The sequence below is a fragment of the Biomphalaria glabrata genome, chromosome 9 (assembly GCF_947242115.1).
Source record: "Biomphalaria glabrata chromosome 9, xgBioGlab47.1, whole genome shotgun sequence".
Classification (NCBI taxonomy): domain Eukaryota; kingdom Metazoa; phylum Mollusca; class Gastropoda; family Planorbidae; genus Biomphalaria; species Biomphalaria glabrata.
In genome coordinates this window covers 36016176-36036571 of record NC_074719.1, presented here as the reverse complement: position 1 = coordinate 36036571, position 20396 = coordinate 36016176, and the positions used below count along the sequence as shown (strand labels likewise).

Genomic DNA, 20396 nt, shown 5'->3' with positions numbered 1-20396 from the left:
TTTACAAAAAAAAAAAAAGCACTCTATAAAAGTATAAATTTATATTATATATTATTATTGTTAATGATATATATTTACTACTTGTGAATAGCTGTTTTGTTTTAGAAACAGGTAGAATGATTAAATTCAAATAAGAAATAGATATTTACTTTTCTTTTAGGAGGTGGATAATTTACTTCCTAGTCAGAAAATCTAAAATCATTAAGTATTTGTAACTGCAATAAAATTTCGCAACTATCATGTCAATTGACTTTATTGTCATGGCAGTCTCTGAAACCAGATTGGCAAATAAAAATGTTTCAGCCAGTAACAGTAGCCTCATTGCTAGAAGGTTAGGCTAATAGAGCACAGCTAGGTAGTGTTTCTCTAGAGAATGAGTTGATAAATAAAATAATGTCTATACTTACAACTCAACTCTTTTCACTTTATTTGACATATCCTAAAGAAATAAAAAAGGAAATAAAAAGATTAACCAAAATCAATAGAAAAGAGTGCGGGGAAGCTTGGTGGAGATAAAGAGAAAAGAAAAATGTACTAAATATGCTTTACTTATAAATATTTGAAGACTAAGAAAAAACTTTTTTTTTAGTTTTTTTTTTCTTATTTGGGGAGTCTTTTTTTTTAATCATTATTTATTTTTAAAAAAAATGTGAATTAATTTATAAAATCTTTAAGCATTACCTCTTTGGCTTTACTAACAGAGTTAAGCTCAAACAGAGCATCATCCAGAGACTGCTTTAATGTCTCCAACCTTTTGGTAGATTCTTCAGCCTCCTTTCTGTATCTTTCACAGTCCTGAAAGCAAAAACAAATACTGTAACAACTCTTGGAAATGTAAAAAATTAACAAGAACCAAATACCATGAAAATAACTATATATAGTGGGAAACTTGTTGCTGTTCATTTCTAGCTTGAAGTAAATACTGTAAACAAAAGATGTCCAGGGAAACTTGAGAATTTTTTTCTAACTTTAACAAATATAAGTAAAGTTCCCCTATTAGACCATGTGGTCTATATGGCAGATGATGATAAGGTCATCTGTTTCTTTGGCCAATGGTTAACAAGCAGGGCGTCATGTGGCCAGCACAATGATCTTTACGTTTCCCCCACTAATGTGTACCATTAAAGGATGATGGACTAAGAGGTGCCCTAAATATCCCAAAATAAAAATACCTGTCTTCACCAGGATTCAAACCCTAACACTCAGGTTTGTAGGCTAAGCTCTTTACAAACCAGCCACCGCACCTCTATATCTTTTATTACAACCATGAAATTTTCAAATTCAAAATTCTTTCTCCAAAATACTTAAATATATAAAGATTAACTACTGCAATTGGGAACAACTGTATGAAAAAAAACAAAAAAAACAATAGCAGACCTGCCTACCTAAAAAAGTAAAAATGTGTAACACTGATGGTCAAAATGTGTATTTTGGCACCAGAATGTGTAACACTTGCACGATCGACTATTATGTCAAATGATATACTGGGGGGTATATGGATAGATAGATAATTTAATTCAAAAATGTGATGTTAAACTGTCACTAGTAAATTTAGAAACTAAAAGTTCTAAATATAGATCTAGATCTAATAACCATGATGGGCAATGTAAAAAGAAATTATGTTAACAAGAGATAATTTGGGCTCCAACATTCATAAAGAAACAAATTGTGATGAATTTTTTTTATTTTTAACAAACCATACCCAATGTAATGCAGCATACCTTTTAATAGAATTACTTGAAGTTAAATTTGTGTTATGACATATTCTCACAATAACTTACTTTCCAAGCTTCTGCAGACATGCAGGAATAAGACCCAGAATGAGGAACACTCAGGTTGAAAATTAGGAATTTTGGCCCCAAAGAGGAACATTAATTAGCTTATATCCATCTATCCCAGCTTTTATAACAATATTTATTTATAAGACTGGGCTGTTAGCCCTAAGCATAACCATCTGAAGGGCTTCCCCTTTCAGGTCTCTGGAAAGCTAGTTTTTTTTTCAGGTAAGGTGCCCTAACCATTGTGGATCCCTCCACTTCCTACAAGGCAGCAGGTTTGATTTAGGTCCTCCTGGTATTTTTATTTCCCTGGTACCCACAATATCTAAAGAACATTCCATTTTCCCCCAAATAGGGAGGTACCTGATGGGAGTCCAGAAACTCCAAGAGAATTAGATTATATACATGGAGTAATAACGAACTTCCTCCATGCTTACAGTCTTATGTAATTTTATAATTAAACCATCTTCAATATGTATTAGTGAGTGACTCATTTACTCTTAATATAAAAATGTAAAAAGTGCAAACTTTATATAATGTTAACTTTACTAGACCTTTGATGCATTCTCTGCCTGTTCTTTGAGACGATTCATCTCCCCCTGATGTTCTGCTAAAACTCTGTTCTTCATTGTCTCAACTGTCTGTTCATGATTATCTGTGAGTGTCTTCATGGCCACCCTGAAACAGACATAGCAATACACATTTTAACTAATAAAGTAAAATAACTTTTAATAGCTCTAACGCAGTGTATATTTATTTCAGTTTGTTAAGCACAATTTGTACTTTGTATTCAACTATTGCTATCTAGCAGGTTTGATTCATTTGGAGAAATGTGATCAATATTCACTTTAACAGGATAAACATCAAGATAGTATTATTTTAAGCAAGGTGAGGGAATATAAATATCATTCATAAGACAGAATATCAGGTAATGAAAGAAAAAAATATTATTGCCATTGAACAATAGACTTACGCAGCTTTCTGTACCAATACTTGTTTATCTTGCAGATCTCTTTTCAGGTTATCAATTTCTACTTGCAGTTCTATGTTCTAAAAAAAATTTAAGGAAATAACAAAGCATTTTTTTTTAATTTCAATATCTTAAGGTTAGGAATTCACACCTGTAAGCTTTCAATGCTTAAGTATTGGAATACATTGTTATTCAAATATCTTTATATCTCAAGATTTTATAATTATAATATAATTGAAATTAACTGTAAAGCCATTCTATGACATTAGTACCTAATAGTATATCTAGTTTAAATGCATTTTTAAAACTAAAATAGCATGAAAGAAATTAGGAACTAAGAGTAAGAGCGTGTGAGGACCCCTCTACCAATGTAAAAGGTTCATGACTTTACTCAAACATTTCAACAGCAAAAAAATTTTTATAAGTGTATTCAAGAATTTAAATCATGGCTAAATATTGCAGAAATTTTCATGAGTTTAACCAGCTTTCATTATAAATGTGCAGGAATTAATAAATAAGAACACTAAACCTACTAATAAAATAAACAGTTACTTACAGTCTTAAAAACATCTTGACCGTCACCGTAGCGTTGTTGCATCCGCTCTTCCATGTAGTAGATTCTCATCTTGAGGCTGAAATTTTCTTTCTTCAAGTCAGAGATTTGCTGCAATACAAATAAATTGTCTTGAAAAATTATAATAGTACTACAAACAAAAAAAAATGTTTAAAATCTAGAATCATGAAATGCATTAATTGTGTCATTGTTTACAATAATTTTTTTTCTGATTAGGTATTTTAACAAAAGAAGTATACTTCAAAATGAAAATACAAACAACTTAGCAGTGTCTATCAATTTTTATTTTTCTGAAGAATTGTAGATACTCTTATCTAAAAACTTTTAAAATGTAAAACATTTGTATATCCTAACCTGGTCATATTCCTTCATCGTACGACCTCGTATTGGAGAAATTCTTCCAGTAGCACCTCTTGACATTGCTGTCAGAATAAAATATTTGTAAAAATTACTGATACAAAATAGTTTTCATTTCTGAACAACAAGAATGAAAAGCTTGAATATATTAATTTTAATAGGCTAAAAGTGAATAAGATAAAGAACTTATATAAAAATATAGCTGGTATCTGTGATTCTAAATTGATAATTTGTTTCTAAATGCACTTTCCACATGATTAGCCAAATTAGGATTTTTGATGAAATTCACAAAATAATGCCATAGAAAAGAATAATGCCCTCTTAACACCAGTCACTTTCTTTAAAGATGGAGAATAATGATCATTTGCACAATATGGTTTTAAAAAAATGTCTTGTTGAGGTAGAGACCATGAATTTGAAATTATATGCTGAGAAAAGTTGAAATTATTATCATATGCTGAATCTAAATTTATCAAAGGCATTGTAAGACAAGAAAGTTTTGCATCTAGTCCGTTATAAAAAGTTTCATTACATAGTAGATTAAAAAAAGTTTCATTACATTTACTCAACATTATCAATTTAAAGAATGGCTGTAATGTAACCCCCGCTTCTAAATCTGCACAACAGGGCACTTACATATAAATGATACTTGACTAACTATGATATATGTAATAATCATACAAATAAGACTATTATTCATTTGACACAGACCAAAAAAAAAATACAATAAAAACTATTAAAAAAACTAAAAAGGGAGTTGACAAACAGAAGTTTTAAAATTATTATTACAAGAAGAAAACTTACTATTATGTGGGCTTTGGTCAAGATTTCCCATAAGGGAGTGATTCCCTAATGTAATCTCTGGAAGCCCAGCCGGGTCCAAGCTGGTGAATAAAAAAAACAGAAATAAATAATGCTAAACCATCAAGACAGATTTGTGCCTATTATTAGGAATGAAAGAAACTTAACAACAAGGTAATGTTGAACCAATGTAGAACAAAGTACACATTCTGACTGAGGAAAACAAAAAGTGTGTATCCATTTACTAACCTATATATAAACCACAATCATTACCAATAGACAACACAGGTTTCTGACACCACTAATCCATCATACAAAATACTCACCCATTACTGCAAACAAATTGAAACAATTCATTGTTTGAAACAGATATTAACAGATGAAGAAAACTAAACAGATATTAACAGATGAAGAAAACTAACTACAAAAGAGGAAAAAAAAATATAAACCAAGGGGAAAATAAAGTTAATCTATCAGGTGAGAATGATTTTATAGCATAATATCCAATTTAAAAAAAATGAAAAATATTTTTAAAATATTTTTCTAAAAAAAAAAAAGAAAAAAGGTGGACAATATTTTGCAGAAAATAAAAATGTTAATAAGTACACCAACATAGTGGATTTTTTTTTTATCTTAGAATATAAATACCCATCTCTATTTATTTTTTTTTAATTCTTTTTCTTTTGCTAATTTTTAAATTTCAAAGTATTAAAGAAGATTCTTTAATATTGTAAAAAGTGACTAAAATGGATAACTGAAAAATAAGAAAAAGACAACAATTAACAACTAAGACACTAATGATGCCTATAGCATAGTAAAGCCCTCTATTACACTAAGTGCTTTATATAACTGTATTACTATATAGTGGTTTTGTCTGGTATACAAAATGACCAACCAATCAACCTACCAACCATATTTACTTTTGAAAACCAATGCTGGGCCCTAAAAATTTTAATGAATGACCCAAGCCTCCAATAAAAAATTAAAACGAATACATACAGTCAGGTAGCCTAGACCTTTATTGTGATGTCAACACTACTAACATATAAATTTGTCTTTTTTTTTCTACAATATAGATTTACATTTCAATCATAGTTTGTCATTGTGTAAATAACCATAATTGAACATCATTTTCTGCCCATTTCTTTCTAGACACTCAAAAGTCAGAAATAATTTATTATCATTTATACATTACAGCTGCATCTAAAGCCTAGACTAGACAAATAAAACCATTTAAGACATGCACTGTTTCTATCCTAGTTTGCATGAACATATCAAATAATGAAGACTTGGACAAGTATAAAAAATGAAGAACATATAATATGGGCATACTTATCTGGATAGTCATTCTTCTTCAGCACAAATGTTAAAAAAAAAAAAGAAAAGAAACTTATATAAATGTCTCACAGTGTTTTTGTTGTTTACATTCATAGTGTATGATAAAAATAGTTTTGTTGATTCCTCACATACATAGTGTATGATAAAAATAGTTTTGTTGATTCCTCACATACATAGTGTATGATAAAAATAGTTTTGTTGATTCCTCACATACATAGTGTATGATAAAAATAGTTTTGATGATTTCTCACATTAATAGTGTACGACGGAAATAGTTTGGTGATTTCTTCATAGGTCACACTACATCTATTAGTCTAATTAATAAAAGGTTCAGCTTGATGCTTGACTAGCAATTGTAAGTCTTTTTCAAGGGTGAAAGCAAAAATCAATGCATTTAATTAGTATTATTGTATGTAAACTTAGCATTGCTTCTAACACTAATTAAAAACCTAATATTACTTAAATATCATGCAGTCCAACTCCCAATGATGTAATTTAATGACAGTATTTTAATAAATCATGAAAGTGAGATGACCAAGTATATCAATGAACTTTAGATAGGTGAATGCTGGCAAGCATCTACTACAGTACATAAAATATATTACAGCAGAGAGTGAAAGTTTCTAAAACCAGTGATTAATTCTCTCTACAGACGTAAAATCCAAGCATATGAACTTTTCATTCTAATGTGATGTTTGACTCATCAAAGTCTACATTTCTATTCAGTTATATATATATATATATAGTTAATACATAGTTTGGAGAATATAATAATACATAATATATAATATATTTAACCTATTTCTCTACTAAAAGGTTGTTGACCCCTGATCTATCTAAACCAAAAAAAAAAAAGACAATTAAATGAGAAGATAGGATTGTAATCTTTAAATGTTGATTATAATCAGTTCTAATCTTAGAACAAAGATATAAATTGTTTCTTTAATCAGTAAGGTTCATTTTTTGGAGCAAATAAACGACTGAATCCATTCATGCATGATAAATGAAATTCAATCATGCTTAGTCAACTGAGTCTCAGGTAATACAATACAGCACCCATTTAAAAAGGCCCCAACCATTCAGATTGTCAATTATCACCTAGCATATGAAGTACAGTCAAAACTAGAAGTAATTCAATAGTAGAGACCTACAGACTAGAGTATGAGTAAAGGAGTGTTGTTAGTGTGAAATTTGAATACTCCTAAAGCAGTAAATCTTTAGATATATTTTTATTTTATTTTATAAAACAAATATAAAGATTTTTATAGTAATTTTTGAGATCTTTTTTTTTTTTAATCAATTGAGAAATTAGGAGAAATTAAGAAAAAAGTGCATGATACAGACAGCATGGCTAACCACAAAAAATTACAAAAGTAAAGTTTCCTTTCACACCTAGGGGTTTTTAATATAGACGATGCAAAGATTTTTATTTTTGTTTTAAAAATTAAAGAAACACATGGTATGAACACTCAAAAAGAGTCGTGACATTTCAAGAATGGCAAGCCTTAAAATGGTAGAATACTGTTAAAGACATTATGGAAAGAAAAGGATTCGGAAAAAGAGTACACATGAAACAATAGCCATTGCTGTTGTAAACTAATACCCTCTTTACTAAATGTAATTATTAACCTTCTGTTTGATTTCTTTGATTAATTCTCTTTTCAGTACATTAATACAACATGTTTAAAATACTAGATGTCTATCATCAGTAAACATTTCTTTTGAAATTTAAATATTAAGTCACTGGGATAGTGATTTCTACACCGACTTATAGGTTTATTTTATGTTTGCATGATTAGATGTGTGTTAAATGTCTCAAGTGTTTTTTTTTTTTTTGTTTTTTTTATTCATTAATTCTATTCTATTCTAACTTTGAATTTTTGAATAGCATAAATTACAATATATATGGTCTAGATATATAGGCCAAAAATTCAAAGTTTGACTTTGACAGCGCATTATTTGATAATGGTTTGACATAGAAAAAAAAATGAAGTATTAAAATCTTCTTTAGTTTAAGGAGAATAAGGATGACTACTAATATTTGTACCCCTAACCTATTATATTTGTTATTATATTTAATGTCAAAGAGACTGTGTGTCTTCATTTAATTCGAACAAATTTTGTCACACACTTTATTTGATTGCAAACACCAAAATTTATTCCAAACAGTCTCTAAATGTTGGGATCAATAAACTCAGATTTTAATATTAATATTAATTAAATTCTAAGATTCCCAGGCATAGCCCCTCATATGAAATAATAAAGATGTTTTCAAATTATGCATAAATACGAACACAAAAAATAAAAATTTGAACAAATTTGAACTTGTTCTATCAAATTAGATCACTGGGATAGTGACTTCTACACCAACTTTTAGACTTATATTATGTATGCATGATTAGATGTGTGTTAAATGTCTCAAGTGTTTTTTTGTTTATTCATTTAATAAAGTACAGGCTAGAGGCTAGGATGGCCATTCTTGCTTAAATAGCTGAATCCTCTATATTCTCTCTAAAAATCTAGATCTATCTAAAATCTAATAGGTCTAGATCTAGACATTTAACTTCATTCAAGCTCACTCCAAACATCTGCCCATTTATTCTCTATAAAAAAAAACATCAACAAACAAAAAAATATAATACAAGTACAAGATCATTAATATTCATGTCCAAAACTGGTTATTGGAATAAATTTTGGTAAGAAAATCGTAATTTAATACAAATACCCAATTAAATTATTTTTTTTATGAAATCAAACAACTTGGCTTATGAATCAAATAATAAATCAGCTCCAAAAACAGAATAAATGTTGGTGGGCTCATTACAATAGACTTCGCCAACCAAAAAATATAGTCTTAACCCTAGGAAGAGGTAAAGTCATCCTGGTAACATAGGAAAAAAAACAAGCTGACTTACAAATTTGAATTTCTTTTTTCTTACATAAAAAGACAGCTAAATGGAAGGAAATTGGGTCAGATTCATTGGAAAATGGACATGCACATTATACAGCGCGAACGTTTCATTAAATATTAAATATCAAAATAAAGATGTAATGACCACAAAAAACAGCAAGTTGTGCGGATTCATGTAATGTCCAGAATAAATAAATTACTCTAGATCTAGATAGATAGAGTCAAGAGTTAGAGTCTGTTAGAGAGTCTGTCTCTATGAACTCTATCAGTCTATGAGTATGAGTGTAGTATAATGCTATAGATACTATGCAATAATGTTGCATGCAGTATCATTTATTGAATGATTGAATGCTATATAATTATATACTATATATATAATATAACAATAAAACCATATAGCCATAGGGCCCATAGTATGACTATGAACTATGATTATAGTTCTAGAATCTAGACTAGACTAGAATTGACTAGAGTCTAGACTGTCTAGACTAGACACTACGAGTATCAGTAGATGATAGTTTAGTACTCATAGTAGAGCTAGAGATCTAGATCTAGATCTGATCTAGATCTATAGATATCTAGCTAGATCTTGATTTATTTATTTTTTAAAAAGAGCGCTTATTTTGAATCACTGGGTTAAACGGTTCTTTAGTGAAAGTTTAAACTTATAAACTGAGATTTACATTCATTAAAACAAAGAAAGGCTGAGTTAGTAACAAAGTACAAACATTACAATAAGTTTCAATAACAAGACCCGTGTTGTCAAGTTGAAGTTCTGAAAAAGTGTTTTATTTTTTTTACCTTCCATCAAAGTCCAGTGGGAGCGACGACATTTCTGCCGTCCTATCCATCTCTATACAGGTATCTTGATCACATGTATCTTTTACCTGTGCATATACGAACCAATATTTAAACGACAGTCAACTTAACTTCTTTAGAATGGAAAGGGAACTGTAAAAAAAAAAAAAAATAGGCCTAGAGTACATACACATCAATGAATATAAGTTTCCATATTGCGCATGCGCATGAGTTTGTTTTCAAATCTCAGTGAATTAAAAAGTAATATTGGGTACGAATTCTCGAAAGAAGTTCGTGCAAATTTACGAAAATACGTTCTGGCATTGCTATCTCTGATATCTGAGTATCTGTCTATAGATCTAGTAGATCTAATAGTAAATTACATTAAACATTCTGAGTCTAGTAGGTCTAGTGACTAGTCTAGATTTATTTTCTTACTTTAACTTTTGGCAAACGTTTTGTCATACAATGATTTGAATGATACACTCGTGACTCGTCTCAGCAGCAGTGATAGTAGTGATACTTATACTACTCACTTACTCACTTAGTGTTAGTCTTAGTCTAAATCTAAGTAAGTCTAGTATCATCATGACATCACCATGAAAGTATGATGACTATCGTGACTATGTCAGTCAGTATGTGTGTCACTGTGACTGTAACTTTAAATTATGGGGCGTGTAACTGTTACTGTAACTTTGAGTGTAACTTACTTTTTACATCAGCCCATTGAAGTAGAGATATCCTTCAGAGACGCTAGAGATGGATAAGTCACACACTTCGCAAGCCTGCATCCAACATAACTAGGCAAATCCTAATCTGGGACCCCCAAGGAAAAAGAGAGGGACAGTGCAGGAATACATGGAGCCATGATTTTCAAGCAGATGGTCAAGACAAGGGGACAGTTGAAGAGATTTGCCAAGAACCGAGACACCTGGAGGAAGCTGGTTGGTGGCCTATGCCCAAGGCGAGACCTCAGGCAGAGATGAGGCCAAACATGAATTAACCTCTTTTAAAAAATAGGCAATGTGTTCTACTAAATATTAAAATGTGCAAAGTGTTGTGTTAAGGAACAAGTTTGGGAAACACTAGTCTACTCTATGAGCACAAAGTTTAAATTATAATAAGTTAAAGTTGTCATACAGCTTTGTACACAAAGCATTAGAGTTTATTAAAAAGAAATTTCTATAAATCAAATAAGAACACAAAACTATATGTTATTTCACCTGGTTAGGCCAATAATAGAATATGCATCCTCTGTTTGGGACTCCTCAACTCAAGAAAACATAAAAAAAAACTGGAACAGACACAAAATAGAGCAATTATACATAAAACACTGAACCATAATCTTCAAATACAAAAACAAAATTTAATAAAATACTCAAAAAGAAACAAAGATAAAGGCACATTCCTCATTCCATATGCTAAGACAAATTTGTACAAATGCTTCTTCTTCCCTAGCAATATTAGAGCATGGAATGGGTTGACTGAGCTAGTCAGGAAAACCAGTGACTTGTCAGAATTTAGGTCATTGGTTAATATGCATGACAAAATACCTGACGCATAGGACGTAATCATCTTCTTTTTTGAAGTAACGTATGTATCATATAAGATAAGATTTGTACACCCATTTAAATTTGTAAAATGGGTAACCTTGTCTGCATATCTCTCACTCCCAGTAGATCTAATATTTATGTATACCGTATATAGATCTAATAAATAATGAGATACTTTGTAAACACCTAGATCTAGAATATCATATAATATATATAAAAATGACAGTGTCATATAGATTTATTAAATGTAAAGATCTAGGCCATGGCCTACCAATTAAGTATGGAACAGGTTGCTTAAATCAGCTAGAAAAACCAATGACTTAGCAGACTTTTAAGTCTTTAACATATATATCTATGACTAGAATAACACATGGGAACATGTAGGATGTAATTTATTAAGTTTGTAATTTATTTGTCCCAATAATAAAAAACTTAGTGAACTCCTATAAGTATGTCATGTCATAATTATCCTAGGCCTATCACTGTGACTGCTGTCACACTGTCTCTAGCTCAACTGTCATCTGCTCAGTCTGTAGCAAGTTTTTTCTAAACGCTTTCAATAAATTAACTTCTACACAAACTTCACTGATCGTACACAAATACTTGATTTCCTTTTAATATTCAAAGCTGACTTTTTAGTTTTGGACAGATCTTTAGGATTTAAGATTATTAAATTCTAGCTCAAACCTTCTGCAGAATGTCAGGGGATGGTATTGGGGCAGGGTTCAAACCCAGGACTATCAATATAACAGTCCTTAAAGCATACCACACTTTTAGGCAGCTGATAAAATTAATTTAAATACATTTGAACAGTGTTTCTTGTTGAGTTGTTTTTTTTCTTGTTCTTAATACCTTTTCAGATATTTCACCCATTACTTTTGCAAAGTTAACCAAATTAATTATGAATTTGATGAGTGATATATATTTCTTATAAAAAAAAAAGTATTATTGTTAAAATGCAGAAAATTTACAAGTAATTTCTGGGGAAGGGGAGAGCATCCCTATATTTCAAAACCATGACTTTTCTCGTTATTTTCCCTTCTGTTAGCCTAGTTGAAAAGTAAAGATTTATAACATTACACTCTCATGAATTAATTTTAGCCTATAATAAACAGCTATTAATCCTTAAACATGAAAATATAGACCTATAGTTGCCTACAGAGCTATAACTTATTGAAGACTATCATGATAAACTAAACTAAATTGTGCTTCAATGTTACAAACTACATCTAAATAAAATTGACAAATGGAAGAGCTTAGACATTTTGATTCTGCACTGCAAAGAACTGCACACAAAAAATATACAACTTTAGAAAAACAAAGCTTAAATTATCTACACTTCCTTTATTTCGTACACCAGAAACACCATAAAGCTTATTTATGAATTTGCCTCAATGTTTGAAAATCTTATAGATCTGTGTAGATGTAATATATAGATATAGATATATATATATATGTGTGCATTGGTCAGTTTATTGTAACTTAACAGTCTTTTATGATCATATAGAAAATCTCTAAAGTATTATTGAATGACTAAAAAATGTGTGGACGCACAGCATGGTAGGTTTATTATTAATGTTTATAACATTTTAATTAATTAATCTATTCATTAATCTATTAGGTGCCAAGTACCGTGTCCTATTTAGGCAGTCAGAATTGTCCTTTATAGTTCTAAATATTTGGTTTAATGCTAAGGTGTTTTTTATGCAATTAGAAACATTGTTCTTATGAGCTTTTTTTAAGTTCTATTACAAATCTTCAGTGGTTTCGAGAACAACATTGAATCAAAATAGCTTGTTACAGTAATGGATGTATCAAAACAACTTGTTATAGTCATGCATCTGATTAGGTGTCACATAATGTGAACTCAAACCCATTATTTTACCCACACTTGGTCTATAGTTTACTCATTGTTGGGCAAGTAACTAAGTTTATAAATTCCTTTTTCCAGAGGCACTTTGAAATCACTCTGGAGGACAAAATTGTTATCCCTATATGAGCTGAACACAATATCATTTATCCCCTTGGAGAAATCTAGACTACATCTATAAATATGATACATATTATTTATCATTGTATCAGAAAACAAATGTTATTATCATTTGGCATTCAAAGTTGAAATCTTTTTTTTTTTCATAATTTAAGCACCTTAGAACCTAATGACATTGCTGCATCATGTACTTACACAGACAAGAATGGTACAAGAAAACAGCCTCATTGGGTAGATGCCCCAGGTGGTCAGAAGTACTATCCATCATATAACAAAGCTCCAACTTCATTCAAGTAAGATTGCTGAATTCATAACTTCTGTACTATTACTGCAATTACCTTTACCTATCCCTTAGTCTGTTGGACCGTTGAGGTACCATGCAAGATTTGTAGACCGTCTTTCTCCATTCGTCCCTGTCTTTTGCCTTAGATAGTACCACTTTCAATGGCAGGCCCTTCCAGGCAATTACAAAATGACAATTTTTTAACTAGAAGCTATACAAGGGAAAATTGTCACATTGAGTTGTTGTTTTTTTTAATTAATTAAATAAATGTCATTATCTGTGCTTCTAAAATGGGTAACAATATTTGAATCTCAAGCTATCCTCAATCAAGTCTTCTTAACTCAAATTAAGCCAGTGTTTCTCAACCATTTACTTGTAAATCCCACCTCCTACCCATGAAGTCTTAATAACATATTTGTGTCATATTGAATACTTTTGTGATTTGACTTAGGTGTTTATTACTGAGTAACATAATGTTTTCTCAGTTTCTTGTCTTGGGTATTGTCTTTGATACAAATTGTTTAACGCTTACACCTAATGACTGTTTTTATATGTACTGATAGCCCAGTCCTTACTTCAAGTCAACACTTTGTTAAGTCAGACATCAAATCAGAAAGGGATCGCATCTTAATGCCCATGAAGTGGGGGATGACCCCTAGCTGGCACCATGGTGACCCTTACAAAGTACCCTATGAGACTAACAACTGTCGAGCAGAAGGCATGCTGGATAAAAAGACCTATAAAGTGCCTCTAAAAAAGGGATATAGATGTGTGGTCTTGGCTGATGGGTAGGTTAATGTTTTGTTTATTTGTAGGTCTGCAAATATACAAAAAGTTTAAAACCTAAGATATATAGAGCAAGTTAGTAGTGTAGAATGTAGAATATATTTTCTCATAGGCTAGATGTTTGGTATGTATTAGAAAAGGACAGACACAAGACTGTTCTAATATAAAGTGCTTAAATCTATGTCTATTAGAATCCTAGAACAACTAGTATGGCTGATTGCATGATATAATGCTATCTTAGCACTTATGATGCATTTAATGATACACAAAATTGGCTTTTTGAAAATCATAACAAGCTTTTTAATATTTAAATTAAAACATAAATGAATTAAAACCATTAAAAAAATATATCATTCTTAAACTGTCATCTTTAAAAATTCTATAATTATATTTGTGGATTCTTGATTACATTGTTTCATTGGATGAAAATTCTATTTAACAAAATTTATGGCAAATGCTATTTAAATTTCACAAAATATACAAAATATTTTTTTCTTGTATGCTACATATACCTTTTATACATCTAAATAAAATAATAATAATAATAAAATTAAGTTCCCTCAATATTCCAATTTATTTTTTTTTCTTTGTAAAATTACTTTAAATTTTTCAAAAATTGCTTACAGTAGATTTTATTCCTACTAAATATTGTTTGACACTATTACTTTGGAGATTCTATAACACCTATTTTCTTATGGATGATGAGATTTTCCAATACTTTCATTAGATTCTTTGAGTGGCAGACAACAAAGGAGGGCAAGCAAGCATTTCTCTTTTATTTCCCACAACCAGAAACTGTGAAATTCCCATTCTCTGTGTTAGACACCAGCAAGAAAGAGCTAAAAGAACATCAACCCTCAGAGACATGTATCAAGAGTGAACTCAAAGGGGAAGGCTATACTGATATTGGTGAACCAAAAGGGAAGCAAGAATTCAAAGATGAAAACAGTGGGGACTACACTGTCGTAGAGAAGTCTGGTCCCAGGCTACTTACAATGGCGGGTGTTTTTGATGTCTGGGATCCTCATGATGTAAGTTGATGTAACTATCGCTGTACATGATGCTTTCTTGAATACCCCAGTTACAAAAAGATTAAACCAGATCTTGGAATGTGGTGGCACATAATGGGGAAATCATTATTTTTGAGCTGGTAAAGACAGGAGTGATTCCCCTTAGGAAGTTTATATAAGGTCTTACCGAACGGATGACTGTAAGTGGGATTCTATGAAGCTGATAGGCTCATAGGTTTCCCTGAAGCTGATAGGCTCATAGGTTTCCCTGAAGCTTATAGCTCATCATGACCCTTTTGTTTTTTTGGCTGAAAGTGGCTGTGTCAATTTAAGCAGGACAGTCACACTTTGGACCGTTACAGGTCAGTGTTTAGGCCTTCTATGATGATTAGTCTTGTTTGGACATACATTGTCTGAGCAAGATGGCATTGCATTGCCTTTTAATTAATAACGTCAAAGTTACTGCCTTTTCCTTCTCAATCCTTATTCCTTGTTCATTGCTTTCTTGTTCCTGTGTTTTGAGCTTGAGTAGTGCTTCTATTTTGCGACATCCTACCTTCTTCTCAGAAATGGATGTCAGTCGAGACTTGGCATGTTGTCTTTGCCCTTGAAGATAGTGTGATGGCCATATGACAATGTTGTTAACTATGGAAACATGAAAACTTAGGTCATCTCCCTTAGGAACAACAAAGTCACAGAGAATTTTCCTTTACTTGAACTCCATAAAAACTGAACACCAAAGACTTGTAATGATTATAGTAAAATTCCCCTTTTTGAGGTTAGGGTCTAGAGGGCAGACAATGTAAAGTTCATCTGTTTCACCCATTAGATCTGGGTGGACTTAGCGGCGCCCTAAAAATCCCAAAATTAAAAATCACCAGGGTTCGAACCTGGGACTCTTTGCTTCAGAAGCCAGTTGCTTTACCACTCAGCCTTTTCGTAATCAGTATATGATAATTAAAAAAGCAGTTGGATTATTTAATAAGGGGTTAAGCTAACATTACCTTTGTTATTTGCAGGGTTCTCCACCATTGTACTCCTATAGTGTCATAACAGTGTCTGCTTCGTCTGACATGGCTTGGTGCCATCATCGTATGCCAGTAGGTTTTAGGCTATACTAATTTTGTTCCATACTAAATAGTTATAATTCTAATATAGTACATGATTTTTGTTTTTGTAAGATTTAAAATCATTAGCTCATAATAGAATACAAAACATATGTTATCATATATAATAATATTATTATGGATTGACTATTGTGTTCTCATAAGCTATTAAATCATTAGCTCATAATGTGGTAGATGAGAATGTGATGAGAAGCTGACTTTCAATTTTTGTCATACCCATATTCCTCTGTGCATAAAGCTTACATTTAATATGAACTATTGATGAGGCTGGTTGTTTTCCAAACTTATTGAACATATATATTTATTGATTGTTATACTTTTTGATGTTTTTGTTTTCTTTGTTGAAAAAAACAAATTAATGGAATTTTTTGAAAAATATTACTTATCTCCCTTAGCTTTGGAATTTTAAAGTAAATTTTTAAATCAGAAATAGGAGCTAATGTATATTCTACAGGATTAGTTTAAATTGCGAGTTAATTTATTTCAAAGCTTATAACAACTCACTTTGTCTGTCTGGTAAAAGTGTCTACACGTTATTTCTCCCACACCCATTCTCACATCAAGCTGAAACTTTACAAAATTATTCAATAACATAGAGAAGACATGAATCAATTTTAAAAAAAGGAGCCAATTAAACAATTAATTACTGGTAATTCATTATTTTGTTTAATAGCAACAAGGGAAACGATACTTCAGTATTCACAGATAGGACTAAATTTGTTAGGTTTAGTCCCCTGAAATATTTGTTAACACTATTTCTCCCTCATGCATTCTTCAATCAAGTTGATACTTTAAACAATTTTTTAATCAATAAAGAAAAAACTCATTTAGTCAATTACATATTGGTAATTAATTATTTTGTTTGATATCGAGTAAGGGAAATAGCCTGTACATTATTGGTAGATATTGTTTTAAAGATGGAGTTCTTCCCCTTTAGATAGCTTTGCTTTTTTAAAAAAAAGGATTTTTTAATATTTTGCTTGTTTTCTTTTAATTTCAAAGTGTATGTGTATAAAGTAAGATTTAATGAAAATTGTGTAGTCTTGTTATCAATGCTGTTGTAGAGTAGATTCAACTGCATTTTAAATATAAACTATGTGTTTATTCTTTTTGTTTAGGCAATACTAACTACAGATGAAGAAATCCAAGACTGGCTAGATTTTTCTAATGTCCCTTTAGACAAGGTTTGGAAGATGTTGTATATGTGAAGCTGAATTTCAATATTAATCAGTTAGTTATTAAATGTTAATAGTTTGATATTTTTATATATTTCTTTTAACCTATTCTCAGGCTGTTTCACTAATTAAGCCCCAAGTCTGTTTGACATATCATCCAGTGTCCAAAGCAGTCAACAGTTCCAAATGTCAGTCAGAAGACTGTGTTAAACCAATAGAGTTAGGGTAAGGATTGTTTCTGTAGCATTACTCAGTCATAGAACATGTTTATCTCACAATTTGTTCATTTTTCTTATGCTTACTTGGGGAGCACAGGACCGCAACCACACCTCTCCACCGAACTTGGTTCTGAGCAGCTTTCATCTGCTCCCATGTCATTCCAGTATCCTCAGCTTCACTGATGACTGACCTCTTCCAGGTTTGCTTGGGTCTGTCCACTTTCCTTGCAGTTCCAATCAGTGCCTGCCTTGCAACATTGATAGCTGCTTTTTGATGGGTGTGTCCTATCCAGCTCCACTTTCGCATTTTTGATATCTTGGGCTATGTGATTTTGTCTAGTTCTCTCCCACTAATTGACAGTAGTTATCTAATTTCTAATATCCAACTCAGGCATCTGTTAATACAAAGGTCTTAAGCTTTTCCATATTTGTTTTAGTGACTCTCCATGTCTCTGAACCGCATCTTATACTTTACATATAAATGTTGTTTTATTTTTTTGTTTTTTTTTTCAGAAAATCAAAGTCTAATGCCAGCAGTAATCTGATGCTCAACTGGCTTAAGTCTGGATCTCCAGCCAAGAAGAAAAAAACATAAAATCTTAAGCTGCATATTTTAAAAACTAGGATTGTGGAGTACAATAAGCAAGAAAATGAAACAAAACCATGCATTAAAAATATACCCAACTTCTTGTTATTGGTTGTTTATTAAAAAGGAAATGACTGCCAGTAGATCTGAATAGCATTCTTTCACTACAAAGGACTTGTAATAAGAAAGTGTTCACTATCTAAACAATATACGTTTTAAAATTGGTCTTTTTTTTTCATTAATAAATCACTAGTCTTAAATTCTATTGAAATGTGTGTTCAATTAAGTGTACAATAGTCTTTATGATCTTTTTACTTTTATAACTTTTTGTGTAAATATTGTCTTTCAAATTTAACTGTAATGCTCATTACTGCTGTTAATGTTTGCAATGTTATATTACTTCATGTTCAATAAACATTACATCTGTATTATTATCTTAAATACAGCTTACTTTACTTGTCTTGTGGTCTGGGTTCTATAGTATGTGTAATATGAAGAGCTTGGTAAAATGTGTGGTGTGGGCTTTGAGCTGCAATAATCCCAACTTTGAACATCTTTTAAGAGTTAATGCTGGGCCATACATTTTATTTCTGAAGCAAAAGTCTGCAATTTTAAACTTAATAAGGATGTGATTTTTATGTACCAGGTATGTACAAAGTCATGTCACTGATGACATGTATTTTCTTATCTCATACAATTGATGAGATGTATTTAAGTCTTGAAGCTTCTTTGTTCTCATGTGTGGAGGGTTCAGACCATTAATCCTAGATGAACCCTGCAGTGGTTTCAAGATCAGGCAGTTCTCCATATAGTTTTTCTTCTACATGAGGTTTTTCAGGGTCAGTGTCTGCAGTTTTTTTTTTAAATATTGGTTGTGTCGGTACAACTTGTAATAGGCATTGTTTTTCTTGAAATTGGGGCAAGAGCTGGTCCATTTCTCGTTTATTCTATTCTATCATTTTGTTCTGGGTTTATAGGAATTTCATTTGTTTGTTCATGCTACCATATTTAGCCAGTTTAACTGCTTTTTTGAACTGTCTATCGATTTCAATGTCTGCTGGGATCCACTGAAGAACAGTTTTCTTGCTGTCGTTGTTGGTGCTTCAACATAGCTGTCGTGAGTTGTTTGAGATAGGAAACATCAAGGTTTATATCAACATAGCTAATCACAACAAATTTCCGTAAGGATCAATAAAGCAGTCTTAGTCCTGAGTTGTTTGAGATAGGAAACATCAGAGTTTATATCAACATAGCTAATCACAACAAATTTTTTAAGGAAAAATAAAGCAGTCTTAGTCCTGAGTTGTTTGAGATAGGAAACATCAGAGTTTATATCAACATAGCTAATCACAACAAATTTCCGTAAGGAAAAATAAAGCAGTCTTAGTCAAGAGTTGTTTGAGATAGGAAACATCAGAGTTTATATCAACATAGCTAATCACAACAAATTTCCGTAAGGATCAATAAAGCAGTCTTAGTCCTGAGTTTTTTGAGATAGGAAACATCAGAGTTTATATCAACATAGCTAATCACAACAAATTTTTTTAAGGAAAAATAAAGCAGTCTTAGTCCTGAGTTGTTTGAGATAGGAAACATCAGAGTTTATATCAACATAGCTAATCACAACAAATTTCCGTAAGGATCAATAAAGCAGTCTTAGTCCTGAGTTTTTTGAGATAGGAAACATCAGAGTTTATATCAACATAGCTAATCACAACAAATTTCCGTAAGGATCAATAAAGCAGTCTTAGTCATAGTCCTGAGTTGTTTGAGATAGGAAACATCAGAGTTTATATCAACATAGCTAATCACAACAAATTTCCGTAAGGATCAATAAAGCAGTCTTAGTCTTCAGTTGTTTGAGATAGGAAACATCAGAGTTTATATCAACATAGCTAATCACAACAAATTTCCGTAAGGAAAAATAAAGCAGTCTTAGTCCTGAGTTGTTTGAGATAGGAAACATCAGAGTTTATATCAACATAGCTAATCACAACAAATTTCCGTAAGGATCAATAAAGCAGTCTTAGTCCTCAGTTGTTTGAGATAGGAAACATCAGAGTTTATATCAACATAGCTAATCACAACAAATTTCCGTAAGGATCAATAAAGCAGTTTTAGTCCTGAGTTGTTTTAGATAG

At 31.2% G+C, this 20396-nt stretch overlaps 2 protein-coding genes across 15 annotated transcripts in view; one reads left to right on the top strand and one right to left on the bottom strand.

The window, feature by feature from the left end:
* Window positions 1–9736, bottom strand: part of LOC106067687 (golgin subfamily B member 1-like) — a 40876-nt gene extending 31140 nt beyond the window's left edge. For 6 of the 9 annotated variants that reach the window (XM_056040236.1, XM_056040241.1, XM_056040235.1 and 3 more), the window contains exons 1-8: window positions 9531–9709; window positions 4484–4563; window positions 3677–3744; window positions 3305–3412; window positions 2752–2828; window positions 2333–2456; window positions 682–795; window positions 408–439 (exon numbers count right to left, since the gene is read on the bottom strand). In XM_056040236.1, the coding sequence (XP_055896211.1) occupies window positions 408–439; window positions 682–795; window positions 2333–2456; window positions 2752–2828; window positions 3305–3412; window positions 3677–3744; window positions 4484–4563; window positions 9531–9580 (653 nt within the window). In that variant the 5' untranslated portion in view covers window positions 9581–9709. The other 3 variants (XM_056040234.1, XM_056040243.1, XM_056040242.1) reach the window with 3 other exon arrangements.
* Window positions 9737–9782: 46 nt separating this feature from the next.
* Window positions 9783–18696, top strand: LOC106067112 (abasic site processing protein HMCES-like). 6 transcript variants are annotated; one of them, XM_056040248.1, is made up of 9 exons: window positions 9783–9929; window positions 12588–12640; window positions 13270–13363; window positions 13917–14141; window positions 14867–15170; window positions 16169–16249; window positions 17395–17460; window positions 17567–17676; window positions 18183–18696. In XM_056040248.1, the coding sequence occupies exons 2-9, from the start codon at window positions 12610–12612 to the stop codon at window positions 18262–18264; spliced, it is 993 nt and encodes a 330-aa protein (XP_055896223.1). In that variant the 5' UTR covers window positions 9783–9929; window positions 12588–12609; the 3' UTR covers window positions 18265–18696. The 6 variants fall into 6 exon arrangements, with proteins under 6 accessions (XP_055896223.1, XP_055896219.1, XP_055896220.1 ...); XM_056040244.1 differs by having other exon boundaries at window positions 13226–13363; XM_056040245.1 differs by having other exon boundaries at window positions 9787–9870; window positions 13226–13363.
* Window positions 18697–20396: the final 1700 nt, after the last annotated feature.